Source organism: Rhinatrema bivittatum, chromosome 3 (assembly GCF_901001135.1).
Source record: "Rhinatrema bivittatum chromosome 3, aRhiBiv1.1, whole genome shotgun sequence".
Lineage (NCBI taxonomy): Eukaryota > Metazoa > Chordata > Amphibia > Gymnophiona > Rhinatrematidae > Rhinatrema > Rhinatrema bivittatum.
Window position 1 is genome coordinate 190,871,751 of NC_042617.1, and position 25,845 is coordinate 190,897,595.

Below are 25,845 nucleotides of genomic sequence, written 5' to 3' on the forward strand. Positions count from 1 at the left end.
GCTCACAATTGTTTGTAGCAGTGATAGCTTCCAGGCAGTAGAGAATCTTCAGAGTGTCCAGGAACATGGGCCCTCGAGAAGTGAATACCGGTTCCTGTCTGTAATCTGAAAATAAAGAAAAGAGTGAGGCCCCCGAGGAGCGGGTACCTCTGGTAAGTCTGAGGAAGCAGAGTAGCTAGGATATTCGAAGCAAGACCGTATCCGTATCCGTATCCTTGCTAACTCAGTTTGTTAGCGTTTTCAAAGACCTTTAAATATTGGAAGCAGATGATGTCATCTCAGGGGGGCGCCCCTGAGGTTCGCGCCCTTGATGGTACAAGAGTCGGGACGCGCGTGCGCACCCTAGGTATCAGGACAAGATGGCGGAGTTGCAGCGTCGAGCTGGACGCCGGAGGGAGATGGCATGGAGGCGCCGCAGTAGCCAGCCGTCCATCAGACCCGGAGGGAGTCGCCACAGAGGTAAAGAGGGCGGAGTGAGGACGTTGAGCAGCGACGGACGCAACAACAGATAACCCCTTTCCCAAGCAAACCTGCTTCTGAATGCCATAAAAGAATAATTCCCTTCTAGAAATCCTCCAAGATTTCATTCCCTACCTCTGGATCTCCATTACCCAAAATGCAAAGTATCAGGGTTCTCTCATCTGGTCAGCCTCAGGTCAACCAGCACCATTTTGAATTTTGGTGCAACCAAGCAAGAACTGGCGATTGCTTTTGCCCTTGGGACCCTGGCACTTGCACTTTGGTAAAGCAGGTGGTCCAGGTAAGAAAAGTGGGAACTGTTTTCCTATTTCATACCCTAATCATTTGAAACCATTGGGGATGATGTGACTGGTACTTGTGCCTCCAAAAATTGCTAAAGTTGTTCTATTTGAAGAAATACAAACATTTATTCACCTCTCTTTATCTCACATTTACATGGATATCGTAAAAAAAAAAAAAAAAAGAATAACCCAAAGACTGAACTTTTTGTCTTGTAGCTAGAAATTCTTTCCTTCTAGTCCTAGTTACAGGAGCTAGATCCGGATACATTTTCAGTGTTTGTCCATAGAATTGTATTGGAAATTTCTGGAAATATCTACTCATAACTTTATTGACATCTTGTGATGTTTTTTGGTATTTGGGTGGAGGTGGGATTTCAGTACAAGAGGTCATATTTAATTATTATGGAGGCCAGGTTTACTAGCAGGAATTATCTGCTGGGGAAAGGGGTTGTCTATTTGGGCAGGTTATTTCTTTTGGGTGGTTAGATACTTGGAGCTAACTGCCCCATTTAGTATCATGGACTGGAGTTGGGTGGCTGAAAGCATTGACAAGTGTGTTAATTAGCTAAGAGGTTTCATAGGCTAACTTCACATCTCGTAGTTAACATTTTAATATGATTCACAGCCATTTTAATATTATTGAGCTTCTTTACATGCATTTGCATGTGATCTAACTCATTAATATTTGCTGTACATTTCATGTTATCAGTAATGTTTAAATGGACATAACAAATAGTGTCTGTTAATATATTTTAAGACACCAAATTCCATAGTAATACAGCTTAGTAAATGGACCCCAAGTTGAATTGGATTTACAGAAGGAGGAAATGGCATTTAAATAGAAATATTTTACCATAGATTCATGCACTCAAATGGCTCTCCAACCACTGTGAATCCTAATGGGATATTAAAACATTACCAGGAATGAAACAAATATTTTCTCTGTGACTCCTATCCTCACCAAGCGAACCCTATCCTTATCGACCTTAGCAACCATTAGACATGGTATAACCAACAATGTAAATGTGTAAATGTATAACTAACCTCATTTCTATGATAACAATACCTCTGATCTTTTTTTTGAGTTCTTTATTTATATATTTTCAAATACAAATACCACAGTAACATGCATTAAGTATATTCAAAGAGTTAAGAAAAATAAATCTCGTTTCATCAGCTATTACATTACCTTCATAAAGAAACATTTCACAACTATATCTTCCTTCTCTTTATGTAACATAACATTTGTAAAATCAAATATTGTAATTAACTTAATTTTTTAGGAAAAATATCAAGCATTGCTGAGACTCAGAAATTTCTGAGGAGAAACCATAATTGAAATAAATCATATATAGACATTTACATAGCTCAAAACTGTTTTCCTATTTCATACTCTAATCATTTGAAACCATTGGGGAGGACGTGACTGGTACTTGTGCCTCCAAAAATTGCTGAAGTTGTTCTATTTGAAGAAAAACAAACATTTATTCACCTCTCTATCTCACATTTAATTGGATATCGTAAAAAAATGAACCACCCAAAGACTGAACTTTTTGTCTTGTAGCTAGAAATTCTTTCCTTCTAGTCCTAGTTACAGGAGCTAGATCCGGATACATTTTCAGTGTTTGACCATAGAATTGTATTGGAAATTTCTGGAAATATCTACACATAACTTTATTGACATCTTGTGACGTTATAAACGAAACTATTAATGTATTCCTATCTAGAACATCTGTACTTGAGTTTTCAAGGAAACTAGTTAAATTGGCCAGTATTGTTTGAGGATTAACACCTTTTCTTTCTAATGTAAAACGTATTAATTGAAGGAAAATCTTCATCAGTAAACATTAAGACTTCTTTAAGAAGCCTTTTTAAAGTTACAAAAGAAATTTCTCCTGCCAGTTTAGGGAAATTTAATATTCTGATGTTAAGATGTCTAATTCTATTTTCAATTGTTTCCAAATGTTTTAAACAATATCATTGATCTTTCACTTTTACTGCATTTATTTTCTGATTAGTTTTAATAGCTTTTTCATTTTCATTCACTTTAACTACAATATCATTCATTTGTTGTGTATTATTCATCTTTACTTGAAAATTAGAGGAAACATTATCTATTTTATTCTCAAGCCTATTAATGGCCATGCGCAGACCATAACAATTGGAATGACTGGGAAACAGAGAGAATGCATGATATAATATGGAAAATGTACACATGCTCACATATGATAAATGTAATGATGAATGGAAAATATTAAAATAAAAATAAGAGTTGAAAAATAATATTAACGAGAAAAGCAAAAAATAACAAGTGAAAAAGATATATGCATAGGGCTTTAAAAATATATATGTAATATGTAATAACATGATAAAAATCCAAATAAATAAATAAGCAATAAAAGTGAAGAATCAAACTAGAAAAATGATCATTGTGAGCTATGAGCACTGCCTTAATGTAAAAAATGATCATTATGAGCTATGAGCACCACTATAATGTAAAAAATATAGCTAATGGATTTTTCACTTACTGGTAAGTTGATTCAACATAGAACAAACGATTTGTCCTTTAAAGTGTAGCGGTGTCTTCTTTGAAAAAAGGCACACTTAGGGCCTCATTTTCCAATATCGCATTGGTAACGCATTAGGGGGCGTTACCAATGCAAATGAGGCTTCTTTCGTGCAGTGGGGAAACCGCGTGCGGCGATGTTTTTGCCATTCGCGAAAACATTAGCACCGCACGCGATGTTTTCCCAGTGTGCGATGATTCTTTCGGTGTTTCATCGCAGTGCACGATATTTGCCGGTTTTTGCACTTCAATCATCGCGGGCCACGATAGTCCTGGGGAGAGAGAGAGAGAGAGAGAGAGAGAGAGAGAGAGAGAGAGAGAGAGAGAGAGAGAGAGAGAGAGAGAGAGAGAGAGAGAGAGAGAGACTTACTATAGTGCCTATGCCCTAGACAGGTATTTCAATCCCTATGGAAGGGCCACCTACGTACTCGGGGTGGGGATTAGGCATGAGCGTCGGGGGTTGGGGGCCACTTTTGCATTCCACATGAGACGTACGGACAGAACAGTGGTCTCTAGTGCAGATTTGCTGGCCGTCGGAATGAGGACGCTCACTCCAAGAAGTGGTTTGGGCAACGTTCTCTCCACCTAGCTTGATGGACACTCTACCTGGGCAACAACAAGCTAGGTGGAGAGAATGTTGCCCAAATCTCTTCTTGGAGTGAGTTTCCTCACTCCGACGGCCAGCAAATCTGCACTAGAGACCACTGTTCTGTCCGTAAGTCTCATGTGGAATGCGAAAGTGGCCCCCAACCCCCGACGCTCATGCCTAATCCCCACCCCGAGTACGTAGGTGGCCCTCCCATAGGGATTGAAATACCTGTCTAGGGCATAGGCACTATAGTAAGTCTCTCTCTCTCTCTCTCTCTCTCTCTCTCTCTCTCTCTCTCTCTCTCTCTCTCTCTCTCTCTCTCTCTCTCTCTCCCTCCCTCTCCGTAGCACAGTCCATAACGCAAATTTGAGGGTTGTAGTTATTAGCCGCGATAGCAGCCGCGCTAACACTGCGGCTGTTTCGCCGCACACGATAAACAGGTTCCCGCTTTACATATGCTCCGCCCCAACTCCGCCCCCTGAATACCAAATTATTAATTTGCATTCGCAAATCGCGTTAAGAGCTGTTAACGCAAATTTATCGCACGCGGTAAAGTGCTTGGAAAATGAGGCCCTTAGTGCAGTGTATATCTCGAATGTAAGTTATGAGCCTTTCACAGCTGGAATACAAACATCGTATGAAGTTTATACAATTACTAATGTTTTCTGCTGTGATATTCAATATATTTCTAGTTTTAAGAATTTTGAAAAAAAATTGGCTCACAACTTACATTCACAATGATCATTTTTCTAGTTTGATTCTTCACTTTTATTGCTTATTTATTTATTTGGATTTTTATCATGTTATTACATATTACATATATATTTTTAAAGCCCTATGTCATATATCTTTTTCACTTGTTATTTTTTGCTTTTCTCGTTAATATTATTTTTCAACTCTTATTTTTTATTTTAATATTTTCCATTCATCATTACATTTATTATATGTGAGCATGTGTACATTTTCCATATTATATCATGCATTCTCTCTGTTTCCCAGTCATTCCAATTGTTATGGTGTGAAGTTCTCATATCATATCTCGTATCATTTAAGTGAAATAATACAAGCAACCATTGGTACAGGTATTGAATATTTAAATTCCTTCTTATTAATGACTGTCTCCTGATAATACCACGTCCTCTGTTTTTTAGACATACACATACACCAAAAATTGCATGTCAGGTCACGTAGTAAAAGCTAATCATATATTGCTACGATATAAATACACCATCAGGTGTTTAATTTTAATTTGCTTTATTTTATTTTAAATTATTGTTAATATTTACATATGTTTTATTATTTTATTTTTTAAGTTGATGACATTTTATATGTATTAACACATATTTATGTTTATTTATCAATGTGTATGTATGTCAGTCAGGTGTAATTTTAAATCAATATTGTTCTTATAGTAGCCCCTGAGGCAGCTCCTGCGTGAGCGAAACTCAGCCAGAGTCGGGCCAACACCAATAAAGAATCCCTATTCACACCGATCACTTTTGTTCGTCCTGCTTTCCAGCATAATTGATCGGCTTCCGATTTGTTTTCTGGGCCATGCTCAGACCAGACACAACGTCCCATATAGTCTCAAGAGTAACCGTTTCAGGTCTTATAACAACAAGTATTGATTGACTTTTCTGATCTTGGGACTTTTGTTATTGCTCTTTATTTCCTCCTTCAGATGTTTCACAATTTGTTGTGGGCGATCTCACCACTTCAACAGAATATTTTCCCCCAGATGCAATCTCAGAGAGTGTTCCTACTGACCCAAACACTCCCCCTTCTTCCTGAGGAGACTGTTGGGCCACGTCCTTTCCTGAGCCACGTTGTGCAGGGCATAGACACACATTTGGGCTTAAGGATGCCTCCTCCAGGGTGGGCTCCCGTACTCCTCCACAGGATCCACCAATAGATTCTCCAGCAGCCTCATTGTCCAGTTGTGTTAAGAAACAATCAATGTCCCTTTGAGTTAATGCAGGTAAGGGCTCTGTAGGAAAAACCCTTATTTTCCCTTTTCTTTTAGGTGGCACAATCAACATTCAAAAATTTCCTTCAACTGCGATGTTCCTCAACGCTATGCCGTTTCTTCTAGCTCCAGAGAGAAAGTTATCTGCTCTAATCAAACGTAACCGAAAGATTAATTCCAAGCTGCCCCGAGCGAAGCCGAGCAAAGCCGCACGCCCCTTAGGCATGTGCGGCTTTGGCGGCACGCCAGCGGCAGTGGTACGCTGCAGGAGTGTCTGGTCTTAACGCTCCTCTGGCCCCTCCCTCATACATCAGGTCTCAACAGGTGGGTAATTATCCAGGAAGAAGACAGTCCTCTCGAGAGAAAAAAAAAATCACACAATATCTCTGGTTGCTCTAAAATAATGCCGCAGGAGTGCCTGGTCTTAACGCTCCTCTGGCCCCTCCCTCTGACTTCAGGTGTACGGTGCTCAGGTCTCACCAGGTGGGTAATTATCCAGGAAGAAGACAGTCCTCTCGAGAGAAAAAAAAATCACACAATATCTCTGGTTGCTCTCGTACCTCTGATCTTAATGTATACGATACCTCTGATCGTAATGTACACTATAATGCATGCATTAACTCTTTTGCATTGAAAATTGTAAACCGTTATGATGGCAAAAACCGAATGACGGTATATAAAACTCGCAAAATAACAAATAAATAAATAAACAAACAAGCATGATAGCAGCATCCCAAGTAGATTGCATTATCTGACAGAGCCTGGGATGGATCTCTTCTCAAGAATCTTTATTTCTTCATGCTCTGCTGAGCATGTACAGGATTTCCCATGTTGTAACATAGAGCCTCCTGCGGTTTATTTTTCTCTGCTGTCCCCCATATAGATATTTCTCTTTGTTGCAAAAATTAAGCTAATTTTTGACAATTTTCAACTTCTTTAGTTATCATGAGCCTCCTCAGTTGTCATCTTCTAACTTCTAGCCCTAACATCCTTAATTATTGTAACCCTTACTGGGGAGATTTAGGTATCAAGGGCACACAAACTTATTTGTTCTCTTCAGGGCATGCATCTGGCTAGCACTTCTCCCATGCTTAACTCTCTATCTCAGGGTGGATTGTTTCAGTGGTGGAAAGCTCTCGCTTATGGCCCAGACAGTAGGGGTGTGCAATCGTTTGCATATTCCATATTCATTGTATTCGTGGGGGTCACGAAACATATGGCGAACCCCCATGAATACAACATATCACCAACGAATAAACCCCCACCCTCCTGACCCCCCCAAGACTTTCCAAAAGTCCGTGGTGGTCCAGCGGGGGTCCTGGAGCGATCTGTACTCTGGCCATCAGCTGCCAGTATTCAAAATGGCACCATATCCTTTGCCCTTACTATGTCACAGGGGCTACCGGTGCCATTGGTCGGCCCCTGTCACATGGTAGGAGCACAAATAGTTGGTGGGGAGGATACTTGCCCAAAGGCAAGAGCACAAGTTGCTCCTACCATGTGACAGGGGCCGACCAATGGCACTGGTAGCCCCTGTGACATAGTAAGGGCAAAGGCTATCGGCGCCATTTTGAATGCTGGCAGCTGACGCCCTGAGTGCAGGAGATCGCTCCAGGACCCCCGCTGGACCACCAGGGACTTTTGGCAAGTCTTGGGGGGGTCAGGAGGGTGGGGGTTGCAGTTAATTACATTTAAAGGGTTGGGATGGGGTTTTTTTTGGGAAAAGAATACATATGAAACTAAAGAATGGATCGGGGTCCCCCGAGAACGGATGCAACGGATATGGGTCCCGACGAAAACAAATACTGAATGGGACGAATCCGTCCCTGCTGCACATCCCTACCAGACAGTGGTGTATTATCCCACGTGAGTTGTAAGTAGCTGCATTCCAAGGGGTGAGATGCTAGTTTGAATATCTCTTTTGTAGCATGAGAATAAATGATATTTGTTCCTATCAGAAATTTTTGGAAATTTTTTGAATCTCATCCTTAAGCACTTATTTTTTTCCTTTCAGATTCCTGTAATAATGAAAGATGAGACCACGTTTGACCTTTTATCAGCAAATGAACATTTATTTTCTTGTGAGGTATGTAGCAAAGTGTCTTGGAGCAGGAAGAACAATTTTAATACACTGATTGTAAATGTTCATTGTAAAATTTTAAGAGAGCAATTTTCAAAGCCATTTATCTGAATAAATAGTGATTTATTCAATTAAGGGCCTCATTTTCCAAAAGTATCGCATGCGGTAAGGGACGTTTCGCATGCGAAATGTCCCTTTTCGCGTGCGATACCAAAATGGGGGCGGAGTCGGGGTGAAGTCGGCCCCGGAAGAGGAGGAGTCGGGGCATCACCGGGGCTGACTCTGCGCCGACGCCGTGGACAGCGAAAAGGTAAGTGCCTTTTCGTGTCAGCTTTTACTCCCAATAGCTACACCTCCTATGGTGGCGCTATTGGGTGCGAAACCGGCAGCGATCGCACCACGACGGTGCGATCGCTGCCGGCTAGCACAGGCCCTCCCCCCGTTTCGGCCCCCCGCCCCTCATCTTCTAAAGTATCGCAGGCCTGCGATACTTTAGAAAATGAGGCCCTAAGTTGGCTATCTAAAAATTGCACTCGTAAATCCGGCTAAAGTACAAGTGGTGTTCCATAGTGTGTATACTTATAGCTGGATTGAGGAGAGGCATTTTGAGGGTGTGTTTTGAATGGGATCTATAAGCATAATTTTCCATACAAATTTTACCCACACTAAAAGCAGTTACAAAAACCAGGGCATACTTCATACCCATGGAAATTTTCAAAGGTAAAATATGTGCATAGTTTCCCTTTGAAAAATTAGATATGTACTTTGCACCCAGGTGCATAGTTTGAAAATGTCCCTAATTGGTCTTTAGCAGAATCTTCATGCTCAAAATTAAATACTACTTGTACAGATGACCGAAAGCTCTCACCTAGAACTAGTAGATACATTCTTAATTTTTCTCATAGCTCACTAAGATTATTTTGAAAAAGCTTCCTGCTGCTCCTGGGAGTATCCATTTTTTGGTCTTTTTTCAAAAACCCTAACCATCTAACTTCAGGAGTTAGGTGGTGTGGCAAAACAGTAGTTTGACTGTACATGTTATTGTTTGTCATTTAAAACCCCTTTTACTGGACAGCAGGTAGCAGTGTTCCTTAATCACCAGCAGCTGGCACAGCGCCAGCTGATGATGTCACTGTTGCTGTGGAGTCTGAAGAGAGTGCTATTTAAAAACTTTGTGAAAGTGACAGTTGACAGCAGCTGAAAAAGAGAGACAAACAGCTGGTGTCGGACTGCCACTCATGATTGTCACTGTTAACTGAGACAGGGCCAACATTCAACCCTACAGCGAAGTTCAGTAATTCTTTATTTGCAAACATTTAAAGCTCTCTTATAACGAGCCAGTATATGTTACTATGTAATCCCTTTTCTTTTTTCCCCTACCTATTGCAACATAGTTTTATGTAGTATCTTTTATGTTCATTATTTTTACTTTTTAATAATGAAACTCTTTAGTATATTAACGCTGTGTGGGTAGCTGATTAGTATCCCAGATAAGTGAGACGATGGGTGATTCTAGTGTTTTGGATGTGTGATCTGTGAGTACCTTTCTGGGACTTGTGGGACCCCAGGTTTGTGGAGTAAGTGTCCCTAGAAAACCCTCAGTAAATAGTTTGTGGGGAAGATACTTGCTCAAAGGCAAGCAGAACCCATTAGTGGATGGGTGGTTGCCAGAAGAGAGGCAGGTCTGCAGGTGCAGGCAAAACCTATGTGGTGCTGCTGTGACCCTCAGGTGACTGTGAGTTCAACTCCATGGTGGGTATTAGAGATAGCACAAAGACGTTACATGACAGGTGGCTAGATCCGACTAGTTAAAAATAGCCAGGGCCTCTGTTTCCCATGATTTTGTGGCCATGGGAAAAACCAGAAAATGTGACACCATGGAATTCCCCCGTGGAATCATTGTGGGATTTTGGAGGCTAGAGCGTTGACAGTGGTAGTGTCAGCAAACATGGCAGTAGCCTTCATATCTCTCTCCCCACTCCCTCACCTAGGAAGATTCTATCTTATTAGGAGGACAGTGGTAGTGCGGTGCCTCAGCTACATTCTTACCCTCTGTTGCTTTCATGCTTTGAACCATGCAGCTCTATGGTGTCCCATGCAGTTCAAATTGTGACACCAGCCTCTTGTAACAGAAGTGGAGGATGTCTGAGAGGCTGTACTGGGGCTGTCCTACTCTCAAGCTGGTATGGGAGGTGAGTGAAAGAATAGGGGCAAGAACGTGAGTGAGGGAAAATGAGGGGCTGGGGAAGAATGTGAGTGAGGGAAGGTGCAGTAGTGTGTGAATGAGAGGATTAGGAGCACACTGTGATTGAGGGGGAAGAGATTGATTGGGGATTGACAGATCTGTAAGCACTAGGTGGACTGTGTGGAGGAGGACTGGGAAGAAAGTGAAGGGATTGGAGGAACTGTGAGAAGTAAGTGAGGGGATATGAGGGGGCAGGGATAGAGTGAGGGAGTGGTTGGGTAGGAAGAGTGAGGGGGTCAGAGGGGCTCTGAGTTGTGATAGATTGGATTGTAGGAGTGTGTGGAGAGAGAGTGAGGGGATTGGAGGAGCTGTAGGGTGAGAGGGAGGGAAATGAAGGGTATGCGGGGTGTGAAAGAAGAGATTGGAATATCCAGGAGGGGTCTGAAAGGATCTTTGCTCTCTCTTCTACTCCTGGACTCTCCCTCCCCAATGCCAGGTTCCCCCTTTCTCCTTCCCCTTCCATGAGCTCCACCCCTTTCCTCTGCTATCTGTCACCCATCTTTCCTTCCCTCTGCACCTACACTTCCCTCCATCCTCTATTCCTATACTCCTTTTCTGAAATCCCTGCACTTTTTTCTGAAATCCTGTTTCCATCCCCCATATTGCTTCTCTTTCCCCAGCACTGATTACTAAGATTCCTTTACTCACAAATTGACCCAAATAAATTAAGTAGAATAAAAAATGTCAGAAATTGACTTTGTGTTTAAATTAAAATAAAAATGTACATTTTTTAACATGCAAATATTTTCAAGTTAATGTGAACGTGCCACAAAATTGCTGCAGAATTTCAGAAACTTTGCAACAGATTTTCCAGCTCCTACACTGAATTATACAGTAGAACTTGACAATAGATAAAAAGAAATATGACGTCCAACTAATTTATCTTTACAATTCCCATTACTCCCTCAAATATCCTTTGGATTTAGCCCATGCTTTCTTGAATTCAGATACCATTTTTGGCTCCATCGCATACACTAGGAGGCCGTACCATTAATCTGCTACCCTCTTATCCCATAACCCCTCATTCTAGAGCCTGCATTCCATTGAAATAGGCTTGCCTCCTGTGCATAGAAACTTTTGCGATATTTAAGTGTCTCGATCATATCTCTGTATCTCACTTTTCCCCTAAGGTATAAATGTCAGACAAATCTGATTGATATTTTTGAATGGGTGACTAGAGAACTGGATCAAGGAAGAATGCTTGATGTGATTCACTTGGATTTCAGCAGTTTTCATTTCTTAGCATTCAGATAGGTGCATCCATAACCAGTGGGTTATGCACCTCTACTAGCATTTGGAGATGGAACAAAGCTGACGTCTCGGTATATATACCCCTGCACTGGCATCATCCTGCCAGTATTCTCCGTCTACAACAGATGGTGGACATGCATCTTCCTACTGGGAATTGCGTTAAAAGTTTTTTGTAGAAGGAGGAAAGAAGAGAGAAGTTTATTGCCCCATTCTCCTGTGGTGATGCCTTATGGTCCCTTCCTCAGTCAAGTTTCCAGAGGTGATATGTTCGGATCCTTCCCTCAAATGAGTGCCTTGGTCTGGTAGCTGGTTTCTGCTGGCGTGGACTTAGCTGTGCTTACTAATGAGGATGCGGGGGAGATACTGGTTCTGGAGATAGTTTTCAAAAGTGATGAGTCAAATAAATTGAACCAAATCACTGAGAGCCTGGAAGATATAGTAGGCCAGATTGACAAACTAAAGAGTAGTAAATCACCTGGACCAGATGGTATGCATCCCAGGGTTCTGAAAGAACTAAAGAATTAAATTTCAGATCTATTAGTTAAAATTTGTAACCTATCATTATAATCATCCATTGTGACTGGAGGGCGGCCAGTGTAACCCCAATATTTAAAAAGGTCTCCAGGGGCCATGCCGGAAACTATAGACTAGTGAGCCTGACTTCAGTGCTGGGAAAAGTAGTGGAAACTATTCTAAAAATCAAAATCACAGAGCATATAGAAAGACATGGTTTAATGGAACACAGTCAGCATGAATTTACCTAAGGGAAGTCTTGCCTTGCAAGGCTGCTTCATTTTTTTAAGGGATTAATAAACATATGGATAAAGATGAACCAGTAGATGTAATGTATTTGGATTTTCAGAGCATGTTTGACAAAGTCCCTCATGAGAAGCTTCTAAGAAAACTAAAAAGTCATGGGATAGGAGGCAATGTCCTTTCATGAATTACAAACTGGTTAAAATACAGGAAACAGAGAGCAGGATTACATGGTCAATTTTCTCAGTGGGAAAGGGTATACAGTGGAGTGCCTCAGGGACCAGTACTTGGACAGGTGCTTTTCAATATATTTATAAATGATCTGGAAAGGAATATGATGAGTGAGGAAATCAAATTTGCAGATGATACAAAATTATTCAGAGTAGTTAAATCACAAGCAGATTGTGATAAACTGCAGGAGGAAATTGTGAGACTGGAAGATTAGGCATCCAAATGGCAAATGAAATTTAATGTGAACAAGTGCAAGGTGATGAATAAAGGAAAAATAACCCTTGCTGTAGTTACACTATGTTAGGTTCCATATTAGGAGTTACCACCCAGGAAAAAGATCTAGGCATCATAGTGGATAATACATTGAAATTGTTGGCTCAATGTGCTGCAGCAGTCAAAAAAGGAAACAGAATGTTCAGAATTATTAGGAAGGGAATGGCGAATACAACGGAAAATGTCATAATGACTCTGTATCACTCCATGGTGAGACCGGTCCTTGAGTACCATGTACAGTTCTGGTTGCTGCATCTTAAAAAAGAAGATATAGTTGTGATGGAGAAGTACAGAGAAGTGAAACCAAATGATAAAGGGGATGGAACAACTCCCCTATGAGGAAAGCTAAAGAGGATAAGGCTGTTCCACTTGGAGAACAGATGGCTGAGGGGGGGATATGAAAGAAGTCTTTAAAATCATCAGAGGTCAAGAACGGGCAAATGTGAATCGATTATTTACTCTTTCGGATAATGGAAGGACTAAGGGGCACTCTATGAAATTAGCAAGAAACACATTTAAAATAAATCATAGGAAATTCTTTTTCACTCAACGCACAATTAAGCTCTGGAATTTGTTGCTAGAGGATGTGGTTATTGCAGTTAGTGTAGCTGGGTTTAAAAAAGGTTTGGTTACTTTCATGTAGGAAAAATCCATTAACTGCTATTAATCAAGTTGATTTAGGGAATAGCTACTGCTATTACTGGCGTCAGTAGAATGGGATCTACTTAGTGTTTGGGTACTTGCCAGGTACTTGTATCCTGGATTGACCACTGTTAGAAACAGAATGCTGGGCTTGATAGACCCTTGGTCTGACCCAGTATGGCAATTTATTTTTGTTCTTATGAAAGGCAGGAAGCCAAGCCTGGTGGTGAAGGTCTATGTCTTCTACCCCTGAAGACCAACTCTATACTCGGCCAGGACAGGCTGATCTGAGGTAAAGAGTAATTAAAAAAAAAAAGAAAAAGAGGTAAGGGGGGAGTTGATTTTAGGGATTCTTCTCCCTTCTGGTCTCTATGTTTGGTGACATCTGCTCCCACCACTGAGGGAGCTTGGGGACCCAGGCAGCTTGGCGGATTAAGTAGCCTTCTGTGCTAGGAGCCTCTCAGGCTTATATTGTTTGCTGCGTGGTAGGCTGCGTTGGCGTTTGCATGTTTTTTCTCTCCACATAAGGCTGCCACCTTCAGGTACCTAATTTCGCGTTTAAATGCCCAGTTTTTCTTCTAATTGTGTGCCTAGCTGGCCCTCAGTTGGGTGCATAGGGGCGTCTACCTGAGCACTCAGTTGCGCACTTTAAGGTGCTCAACTTGTGCATTTACCTGAATAGTGCTTTAAGCGCTTAATTTTTGAGCACCTATTTTTTGAATGCCTATTTTTTACAAGCGCGGAGCACAGCTGGACGTACAGTTCTCTGATGCCTGTTTGGGGAATACTGACAAATGACTATGGCGCAGATAGCAAAGAAGCCTAAGCGTTTTACCCTTTGTGCTGTTTGCCATATTCGGGCATCTCAGCCTGGCGTCCCCTCTAACTTGTGTCAACATTGTTTGGAGGCTCAGGAAGACTTATCTCAATCTGATTTTGCTAAACCCCGTCCTTCCCTGCATGATGCGGGAATGGAAAAAGTGTTGCCAGAAATTTCACCTAGAATTGGGCTCCCCTAACTGGTTTGTCAGCAGGGGAAGTAGTTCAGTGGTCGTAGGACTGACACCCTCTGCTTTTGGCATGGACCCTTCTGCCTTTTCTTGGGTGGAATGTTTTCAAGGGTTACATTCCTTTCTTCAGGTGCAGTCATTATCCCTGGACAATTTTAACAGATCAGGATTGCAGATGCAGATTCCCATGCACTTGGTGCTGCTGGTAAGTGTTGGAGTACATCTAGATCTGCTGAGGGTCACAATGATAGGGTCCTGAATGGCACGGATGATGATCCTTAGTCCTTGGAGAATGCTGAAATTCTTCCACGGCTGGAGCGATATAGAACTATGTTACCGGCTCTGATTTCCCAGACGGTGAAGATGGTAGGGGTGCTGGGGGCTGATTCCATGTTTGAGCCAAAGAAAGATCCCATTTTGATTTCTTTGCATAAAGCCTCATACTTCTTCCCTATTATGGAGGCTATTCAATAATTGATTCTTCTTGAATGGGGTGCCCTGGAAACTAATTTTAAAGGGGGACGAACCTTGGAATGGCGGTACCCCCTGGATCCGGCTGTGAGAGAGCAATTGCGCTTTCTGAAAGTCAACGCGCTTGTGTCTAACGTCACCAAACAAACGACTATCCCCATGGAAGGAAGAGCGGCATTGAAGGATACACAAGATAGAACTGAGGCCATCCTTAAGCAGGCTTTTGAAACGAAGGTAATACATTTGCAGATAGCTTCTTGTTGCACCCTGGTGGCTCACTCTTATTTACTTCTCTCTCAGGAAGTCGATGAATCTGGTGTGAATTCCAGGGCAGTGATGGAACCGACAGTTGCCTTTTTGCGAATGCGGGCTGCGACCTGGTCCGCACTTTGGCCAGAGGGTGGCTTCGGTAAAAGCGGCCAAATGTCAGCTCTGGCTCAAGAATTGGTCAGCCGATACAATTTCGAAGTCAAATCTTATGAAATTGACCTTTAAAGGATCACTCTTGTTTGGGAATGAGCTGGAAAAGATGGCCAATAAGTGGAGTGAGACCCAGGTTCCTCAGTTCAAGGATAAGAAGCAGACATCGTGCTCCTTCAGCCCAAGAGGTCATGCTAGGAGTTACAGATGCTTTCAGACCTACAGAGCAGATTCCCAGAGAACTCAGCCTTTGGGTACGTCTCAGTCCTTTTGTTCCAGGCAGCCCACAATGGGTGCAGACTCAGGTAGTGGTGCCCCCCCCAAGCCTCTCAATGATGGTGTGCCGACCCATCCCCGAAAACAGGAGATAGAGGGTCACCTCTGTTGCACACCCAGTCTGCACCTGGCCCGCGCACGGGCCTGCTCACCTTCATGGTTCCACGGCAGGTCCCGGGTTGGCGTCCCTAGCGGCAGCTGCAAGCGCTTCCAGGTCTCGGCGTCCCGTGGTGGTCACCGGGCCTTCCACTGCGCACCAGGCCTCACGTCGGAGCTTGACATCCTCGACTGTGTTGGCCACGCCCCTACGTACATGTGCGCAGACCGCCCGGCCTCTTGTAGGGCCAAGGGCAGGTCTTAGCTCCGCGGCACACCCTGATTGATTCCCTGTTATAAGGAAGTCCCTGCTTGCACTTCCTTGTCTTGGCAATCGGGTCAGCTTGTATGCTAGATTGTCACTGCATTTGTATCTTGCTCCAGTCTTGTTCCAAGTCTCGTTCCAGGATCCTTCTGTTCCAGTTCTGTTCCTGCCTTGTTCCTGCATCTTAGTACTCCAGCGTCCTTCTGTTACTGTTCATCTGTCCGTCTCCTCAGGTAGTACCTCTGGACTGTCTTACTGGTACTGACCTCAGCCTGTTCCTCGACTTGCCTGCCTGCCGCCTGCCTGACTCCAGTCTGCCTCTTGACTCATCTGCCTGCTGCCTGCCTTCTGACCTCCGCCTGCCTGTGACCTTGTTTGACCTCCGGTACCTGAGCTCTGCTTTGCTGACTACTTCTCGGACTGACCCCAGACTCTGACCTCTGCCTGCTTGACCACGTCTCTAGATTCTGGCTCTGTTCCTAGCCTTGTTATCACCTACGCTATTCTGGTCCTCCTTGTTCCACCTGACCTCCAGTCTCGAACCTGACCGCGCTTCCCTTCTGTCTGTGGGCATGCCGGATTTCCATCCTTCTAGGAGAACCTGTGAGGCCCACCTAAGTCCAAGCGGCCTGGGTCCCTATGAGCTCCTCCCGGGGGGGACCTCGGGCTGCCAGTAGTGAAGCTCATCCTAGCCTCTGTCTCCTCCAGTGCTCTGCTCCCTGGGGGAAGTTGCTTCCTGGTCCCTACCAGGGAGCCGTTCTCCACTGCTGCAGGACAAGGGTCCACCCCCAAGCACAACAGGTTGCCAAGGCCATGGACTCGGTGGAGTCTCCCACCTCCAGGGCCCTACCGGGTTTGGTCACCACAGTTGAACAACATCACCAAGCTTTGGAAATGCTGGCCTCTTTAGTGGAAGAACTCTGTTCCCAGCTACAAGATACAGCTTTGGCCAATCCTGTGGGCCTCTCGGCCACCATGCTTCCCAAAGCATTGTTGGTACTTCCTGCCTTCTCGAGCAAGCCGTGTCTCTGACATCCGGATCCCAAACCCTTCATCGTGGGGGTCGATGCCTCAGATATGGCGTAGGGGCTGTATTAAGCCAGGCCGATGAATTGAGGGTTCCACAACCATGCTCATTCTTCTTCCGTCGCTTCTCTCCAGCAGAGAAAAATTACGGAACAGGAGATAAAGAGCTCCTGGCTATAAAGATGGCATTCAAAGAATGGCGCCCTTGGCTCGAAGCAGCGCAACATCAAGTAACTGTCTTTACAGACCATAAGAATCTGGAGTACCTCCACCACACACAGCGCCTAAATCATAGACAAGCGAGATGGTCTCTGTTTTCAACAGATTCAACTTTGTGCTAAAATGCCACCCTGGAGATAAGAATATCAGAGCATATGCCTTGTCTCGCTCATTCTTCTCAGAGGACATTCCAGAGGAACCGCAACACATCATTGACTCAGAAAGGGTTATTTTGGCAGCTACTCATTCAGTTCCTGCAGGAAAGACTATTGTACCCAAAAACCTCAGGAAGAAGTTGTTAGCCTGGGCTCACGACTCTAAACTGGCAGGATACCCTGGCCAATGCAGAACTCTGTCTAAGCTACAAAACTTTTATTGGTGGCCCACCATGAAGGAGGACATATTCTTCTACGTTGCTTCCTGTGTAAATTGTGCCAGACAGAAGATGCCACCTGGTCGTCCTTGGGGTTTGCTCCAAACCTTGCCAGTACCAGATGAACCGTGGACACACATAGCCACAGACTTTGTGGTAGACTTACCACTTACTGGAGGAAACAACACAATTTGGGTAACTGTTGACCTGTTCTCAAAGATGGCTCACTTTGTGGCTCTCCCTGGCTTACCCACCGCCATGGAACTCACAAAGCTATTCATCACACATATTTCACCTCCACGGCATGCCTAAGCACATAGTGTCTGATCGAGGAGCCCAATTCACAGCTAAGTTCTGGAAGGCACTATGCAAGAAGTTTGATATTTCTCTCGACTTCATCTCAGCATACCATCCACAATCTAACGGGCAAACAGAGAGAATGAACAGGATACTCAAGCAGTTCATTTGTGCCTACGTGAACACTCGCCAGAATGATTGGAGTGAACTGTTGCCCTGGGCAGAATTTGCCATCAATTCTCATCCAGCAACATCCATTGGATCAACACCATTCGAAGTGGCTTATGAACGACTACCACTGCCACCACTGCCACTTCCATTTTCATTGTCGTCCCCGGCAGCTTAAACTACTGCCAAAGATATTCAACAACTATGGACTCAGACAAAAGAGATGCTTCTTAAAGCAGGACTTCGAGCTAAAAAGGGATACAATGCTCACCATTGCAAGGCTCCAGAGTTTCAGCCTGGTGATAAAGTCTGGCTATCCACTAAGCACTTGAGATTTAAACTACCTTCAGCTCGCTTCGCTCCTCGCTTCGTTGGACCATTTCCTATTCTCCAATGACTAGGCAACCTCACCTACAGTCTGAAGCTACCTTCTACATTGAAGATCCACAAAGCATTCCACGTCTCACTATTGAAGCCATTGATCCTTAGTAAGTTCTTCAACAAGACACCAGAAGCTACACCAATAGATGCAGAAGAAGACATCGAATATAAAGTAGACGCTTTTCTCAATGTGAGAAAAAGAGGCAGTGTATGGGAATATCTTCTATCTTAGGAAGGCTATGGACCTGAAGAAAATTCTTGGACTCCATTGGGCAATATACTGGATAAAGAGATGCTACAAGACTTCCATAGATTGCATCCTCAAAAACCAAGACCTGTTAGGAAACAGCGTGGACACCCTTTGAAGGGGGGTACTGTCGCATCCGTCGATGCTTGACGGCTTCGCCCCATTTGCCTCACCTTATTCATGGCTCCTCCTGCTTACCTAGGAAAGATGGCTACCTCCGCGTCTAGAAGCCGACCTCTCCGGCCTCCCCGGAACGGCTATGGTGCTGCCTCCTGCCATGCTCTTCCCAGGACCAATTAGGGTGCACGCACATGTGCCACCCACGTCTTTGTGCAACCCTTGGCGCGAACCTCGGGAGCGTTCCCCCTTACTGACGTCACGTCATCCGAGTATATAACATCTTCTATTTTGCTAGCTCATTGAGTTAGCAAGGTCTTGATTCCGGATATGCTCCGTTCCTTTATACACTACTCTGCCGCTTCCATGCTGCCGCTGGAAGCTCTCTCTCTTTCTGTCCTTCGGGGTAACTGCTAACCTGGGTACCCACTCCTCGGGGGCTCTCTGCTTAATTTCAGGTGCCTTACGGGGAACAGGTACTCGCTCCTTGAGTGCCTGCTCTCCCTGCCTCGGTGCCTGGCCTTTCTTCTACAACCTGGAGGAATCGCCTATCTACAGTAAACACCTCGTGAGTACTGTAACTTTCAGTCTATTTCATCCACAGTACTTCCTTGCTAGGAAACCTGTTCAGAACTTCCCAATACCAACGGGGTGAGAAGGGCTCCCTGAGATTGCAACTACCAGACTGCCTCATTACTGCCACCTCTGGTGACACTCTTCAAGCTGTTTAATAAAGACTAACTGTGTTTGGCATTCTGAGTCTAGCCTAGTACTGTGGCTCCTCACGGGTCTCCTCCCCGTGGGCATGGTCATCTGCCACAGTACCCAAAGATCCACCCAAACACAAGTCATTCATAACACCGAGTCATTCTGACAGGGCTTAAAGCACATTTGACTGGAGCTCAGGCAGCGTCTTGGGCGGAGTGTCAGTTGGTGTCTTCTCAAGAGATCTGTAGGGCCTCAGTAGGGACCTTGCTTCATACTCTCACCATGTCCTACTGATTGGATGTTCCATCGCAAGAGGATACGACTTTTGGTGAAAGTGTGTTGAGAGCGGGTCTTTTGGGTTACCACCCAGTGTAGGGTTGCTTTGGGACATTTCACTTGTCTGGACTAATCTGGGTATGTTCTGGAAAGGAAAATTGGTTCTTCCCTGATAATTTGCGTTCCTGTAATATCACAGATCAGTCCAGAGACCCGCCCCAGTATTGCTGCTGAAAGACTGGTTTTCCTGATATATTTCACTGTATATTAAAGATTTTCTTATTAATTATTCTTTTTGATTTTTGTTGGATCAAGTGATTGTCTTGTTACGAAAGGCCTTCCTGTTCGAGAAGGCCTTGCATTCTGTTACAGATGGGGAGTGCTAGGAGAGCGATCCCATCTTGAGGAGATTGTGTGTCCTTGTGCCTCGGCACGACCCCAGAGGACTCCAAGACAGCACCGAGGGTAGGTGAGGCGTGTCCCAGCATGGGTGAAGACAGACGGTCTGACCCTCTGCCGGACCTGTATGCTTCTTGTTGCGTCTGTCACTGCTCAACGCCCTCACTCTGCCCTCTTTACCTCTGTGGCGACTCCCTCCGGGTCTGATGGACGGCTGGCTACCACGGCATCTCCATGCCGTCTTCCTCTGGCATCCCCGGACTGGTTCGATGCTGCAACTCTGCCATCTTGTCCTGATGCCTAGGGCGCGCGCGCGCGCACGCCCGACTCTTGTGCCAGCAAGGGCGCAAACCTCAGGGGTGTCCCCCTGAGATGACGTCATCTGCTTCCAATATTTAAAGGTCTTTGAAAACGCGAACAAACCGAGTTAGCAAGGATACGAACAAGGATACGAATAAGGATCGCAAGTTCCAAGCTACTCTGCCTCCTTGGACTTACTAGTGGTACCCGCTCCTTGGGGGCCTCGCTCTTTTCTTTATTTTCAGATTTCAGATAGGAACCGGTACTCGCTCCTCGAGGGCCCATGTTCCTGGACACTTTGAAGATTCTCTACTGCCTGGAAGCTATCACTGCTACAAACAACTGTGAGCTATCATCGCTCTCTCAGAGCTTTCCCTGGAACCAGGTACTCGCTCCTCGAGGGCCTAATCCTTTCCAGCTCCTGAGCTTACTTGAGACCTTACATGAGTTTTGTCATCAAGTTCTATTCATGAATGCTGCCTACTCTGCCTACTCACTTTCTACAATTTCTCAACAGCTCAGCCATCCTGGGATCATTGTTCCAGTACCTGAGAGACTATAGCCCTGCCGGGCATATCAGCTCACTACTGCCACCTCTTTTGGTTTCTAATAACCTGTTTAATAAAAGAACTAATGTGTGTCTGTCTTCATACTCCAGCCTAGCCGGTAGTCCCTCACGGGGTATCCTCCCGGGAGCGTGGCCATCTGCCGTCGGCCCAGGGATCCACCCACAACTATATCAGATTAATTATAGATTGTTACTCCTTAGCAAGATGATATCTGAGACTCTACAAGATCGCTTACTCCTCCCTCTCCAGGAGCCCGCTACACAGAGTTTTCTCTTCAGATTGCTCCTCCTATCTGATTGCTCCTCTCATCAAGCATCTTCTCCATAGAGATTGCTACCCAGAGCAGCAGATATACAACAGATTGATAACTCCCTAGCAAATCGCTAACAGATCACTAACAGATTGCTAACTCCCAGCTCTAACACAGAGCTTTCCTAATACTTCTAGAGCCAACATAATGGTGTTGGTTATTGAACAGTCCTCCGACCGTTCCCAGCCCTTTCGGACCTGCCACAAATTATCGGCAAGAGGTAGCAGGCCGGACTGAGGATGAGGGCAGACGGAGGATCTGAAACATAGAGACTCTAGACATAGACTCAGGAACAAGGTACTTGGGTGCACAGACGTAAACTCAGGAACAAGGTACTTGGGTGCACAGACGTAGACACAGGAACGAGGTATTGCAGGCATGGTATTAGAAGCAGGATCAAGGATTGGGTTGAGATTGCGTCGCAGCGTGCCCTACACAGCCACTACCCATGGGCTGGTCGTGGACCACGCTTGCATGTGAAGCAGGCTCTAGATGAGGGGTGGAATAACTGAAGCTGGAACATGGCGAAGATTCGGTAGAAGCCTGTACCAAGGCACGCCCTACACAGCCAGTTCTAGGCTGGTCGCGGACCACGCTGGAATGGCACAGGTTCATGCAGAGTCTTTGGCATGGACGGACGCAGTGCAAGGAACTCCAAAGACCGGGACGGAAGCAAGCAAGGATTCTACGACAACTCAGGACTGAAGTGGAAGTCTTCCGGAAGCTTGTACTTGCGCAGGTGAAGATGGCCTTGTACCATGAGCACCCTACACAGTCACTACCCATGGGCTGGTCACGGACCACAACATGGCACGCCAGACAGGAGGCAACGAGGAACCTGGGGTACAGGACATCAGGAACAGGTGAGAAACATCAGGACTGGATCACAGACATCAGGAACAGGCAACGGACATCAAGACAATACATGGAGCTCCAACGAAGAACACAGACCTGACGGAGCACTGGAAGGCGAGTCATCCAGGAGCAAGTAACTCCAATGCAAGGCCAGGCAGAACTGAAAGCAAAGTCCTTTTGTAGTGCAGGAAGCAGGCAACTCCCTGGGAGGAATTTAGATGGGCCACACCCGGCTGGCCCTATAATTAGAGAGAAGAGCTGCGGGCTGGCCCCTTAGGAAGAAGGGGCGTGGCCCAAACCAGAGAGTCCTGGAGGAAGCAGAGCAGGCCTCAGGTAGGCCCAGATGGCAAAGGAAGGCCTCCCAGGCCATGGAGCAAAACCGGTCTAGACTGTCCAGGCAAGGCCCCGGCTTCAGTGCGGCCTCCAGAGAAAAGGTGAGAGGCCTCCTGTGGTGCAGCTATAGGAGGAATCGTAACATGTCTGGCTTTTTGGGTACTGGAGCTATGTTGGTCTCCAGTTCAGGGGTATCCAACCCTGGGGTTTTCCGTTCACCCTGTTTTAGGGAATGTTTTCTTATCTTGGCTTGGATACAGGTCAATACTGAGAGACTGCAGGTGGCAATCTCATTTATGTAGCAGTGCCTCAAAGGTTTTGTTCTCTGCCGCCATCATTTGGTAGGGATGCATAAATCCACTTGTCTGGACTAATCTGTGGTATTACAGGAACGAAAATTAGCAGGTAAGAACCCGTTTTCCTTTATTTGAGTATATTCAGTGGTGGAGTCATGCCGCAGAATATCCCATCTAAATTACTTGGATAAGATTATCTGGATAACTTATCCGGACTACCTGCAGCTGAATATCAACCACAAGAGGACAATATTCAGACCAATAGAAAAGGACAACGTAAGCAGCTAAAGTTAACCAAATAAGTTATCAGGAATATTCAGTAGGATAAATGTCCTGCTACATGCCTAAAATTATCTAGGTAACTTTACTTGAGTAACTTTCAAACCAAACCAGCTATATTTGAATATGCCTGGTTAGATTTAACGTTATCTGGGATATGTGCTTGGATATCTTTAACCTTAACCAAATATATTGAAATAAATTAAGTGGCAGAAAAAAGAAAAAAATACCTCTGTCAGGAGACCTGATCCCCAATTCCCTTGCAGACCCAATCCACAATTCCCCATTCTTCTAAAAAGAACTAAAAGTGAGGGCCATAGGATCCTCGCCTTCCTTGTAAGCCTTCCCAAAAGGCTACTAGAAAGTTGCAGGCCTTTCAGCCCATAGAGCCTTCCCTCCCCCTTCCAATCTCCACCTCTCCCTCCAGCCTGCAACCGCAAGCAGAACGTTCCCCCTCCCGGAACTCATAAAGCCCCCAGTCTACTGGCATTGTAGTACAATGGTGGCATTCTCACAGCATCTAGCACTGCTTTGAGAGCAACACTGGTAAAATAAGACTGTGATAGCAACAGTAGATACCACCAGAAGTGCTATTATCTTACTATGCTTCCAGCTGCTTGGGAGCTTAGAGAATGTTGGGTGCGACGGGAGGATTTCATTTGCGGTTATGGTGGAAAGAGGAGGGTGGAGATTGAGAGGGGGAGCTGGAGGCCTTATTAAATTTTCAAAATAGGGTGGTGGGGAAGCTCCATAGCAGATAGGCCAGCAAATTTCTAATAATGTTTTGGGGGGATTCGCATGGAGGAGGGAGGGGTTTGGGTGCTATGACCCACATTAGTTCTCGTCTTTTAACAGGGTGGGGGGGAGGAATGTGAGGGATCGGGTCTATAGGCGCGCAAAGGGTTTTTTTTCTTTTTTTTCTGCTACAATTAGATATGTTTCAACATATCCGGATAAGGTTAATGATAACCGGGTGCATTTATCCAGACAACTTTTAACCTTTGCTTATGTAACCTTGTAATATATGTATGCCACTGCTTTCTTGTAGTTTATTAATTCAGGGTTAACCAGACTATACAAGGTTAAGGCTTTAGAGACCTGCAGTTCAACTGATAGCCCAGCACCAATAATGAAGTTACACACCTCATTAGCATATAACAGCATTAAACTTTACTGAATAATTGGCAGACTTAATCATTCTGCTCACTCTACTAACACATGCAAAAGGTAGTAGCTTAGACATGAAATACTGCTCAAAGATTTCAACTGGTGACAATTCAGCAGCTATCTCCAATCTTTACACAGTCTTTGCATTTATTTCAAAGTCCCAGCTTGTGTCCTACTGTGAAGCCATTTGAATGCTGAAGGGCGGGAGATGACCTCAGCACTTCTTTTGGTCCTAACGGCTGAACCCTCCTTGCAAAGGGAGCCCTCAGTCTCTGGAAATTCAAATTACTAATCCTTCACAGCATGGATCCTTAATTAAAACAGACAACTTTCTTTTAGTTTCAGGACAGAGCAGAGAATTTCCTCCATCTTGCTCAGTAAGCAATGATCTGTTTGCACATGCTTAAATCCTAACAATTTGTACCTTTATACAGGCAAAATAATAATGAAACTCTCCATTACAAGGCTCCTAAATAATCATAACTAACTACAATACAATTCACATCAATGCACATATGAATGGACTTTTTTTCCTTTACCTTAATTAAAACAGGCAACTTTCTTTTAGTTTCAGGACAGAGCAGAGAACTTCCTCAGTCTTGCTCAGGAAGCAATGATCTGCTTGCACATGCCCCAAACTGACTGCAGTGTGAGTTTGCAGCCCTTAAAGAGGGCTAAAGTGGGTTACATTGTCCCCCCTTAAAACCTGACGTCCCCGACAGGTACTTAAGCCCACAGCTTATATATTAACTCTGTTTGTTCAATTGCTCCTGCATCATATTATTTAATAGTTGCATAACTGTACATACTTCAAGTGGGTCCTCTGAGTATGGTTATCTTATAAATGCTCATACGCCTTTGGGCAATTGTACTTCAAAACCATCAAATCTGCTAGGCAATTTTCTCGCTTTCCCCAGTCTTTGGGGTTGTGGTGGAAACTCTACTTTATCTACTGATTCGTTTAAAGTCCTTTCCCCTTCCAAAGAGAATGTACACTGTTCTTCATCAACTGCACTGTCCAATCACATGAGTTATCATGGGTTGCTGGTATAATAGGTTCCGCAGGGTCTCCTCCCCATGATTCTGGATGAAACTCCTTTGCATTAGGATTTAGTTCTCCACTTAGCCAATTTTCACCAATACATGTACTCCCTTCCATTTCTACTAGATCTGGATTTCTGCTTTCCATGATATAGTCATCCTTACTATCATCAGCTTCATCCCTCTGCCTATCCCCAGTCGCTTGTTGATACTGGATGATTCATGCGTGATATTGCTCTCTTCCCTTCCAGAAATGAATCCACAGGGGTGCAGTAGATCTCTATGCAACGTGCTTTCTGGCCCATCCCCTGTTTCTGGCCTTACCACATAAACTTGTAGTTCTTCAATTTATTTCACAACAATGTACACTGAGGGTTCCCATTGATCAGCAAGTTTATGTTTTTCTCTCAACTTCATATTTTTAACCAGCATGCTATCACCCTCTTCTACTGAGAATGGCATCACTTTTGCATCCCATCTGTGTTTGTTGGCTAATTGGCGCTTCTCAGCTTCCTGAGTAGCTAGTTTATAGGTATATTTTAGCCTCTAACGTAACTCTTTCACATACTGTTTTCACAGCTGTGAG

At 44.4% G+C, this 25,845-nt stretch overlaps 1 protein-coding gene across 1 annotated transcript in view; it reads left to right on the forward strand.

Moving 5' to 3' along the window:
• The window catches only part of ADGB (androglobin), a 790,434-nt gene that overhangs the window by 78,097 nt on the left and 686,492 nt on the right, over positions 1-25,845 (forward strand). The window contains exon 4 of the mRNA XM_029594040.1: positions 7,897-7,968. Within this exon, the coding sequence (XP_029449900.1) occupies positions 7,897-7,968 (72 nt within the window). The remainder of the gene's footprint in view (positions 1-7,896; positions 7,969-25,845) is intronic.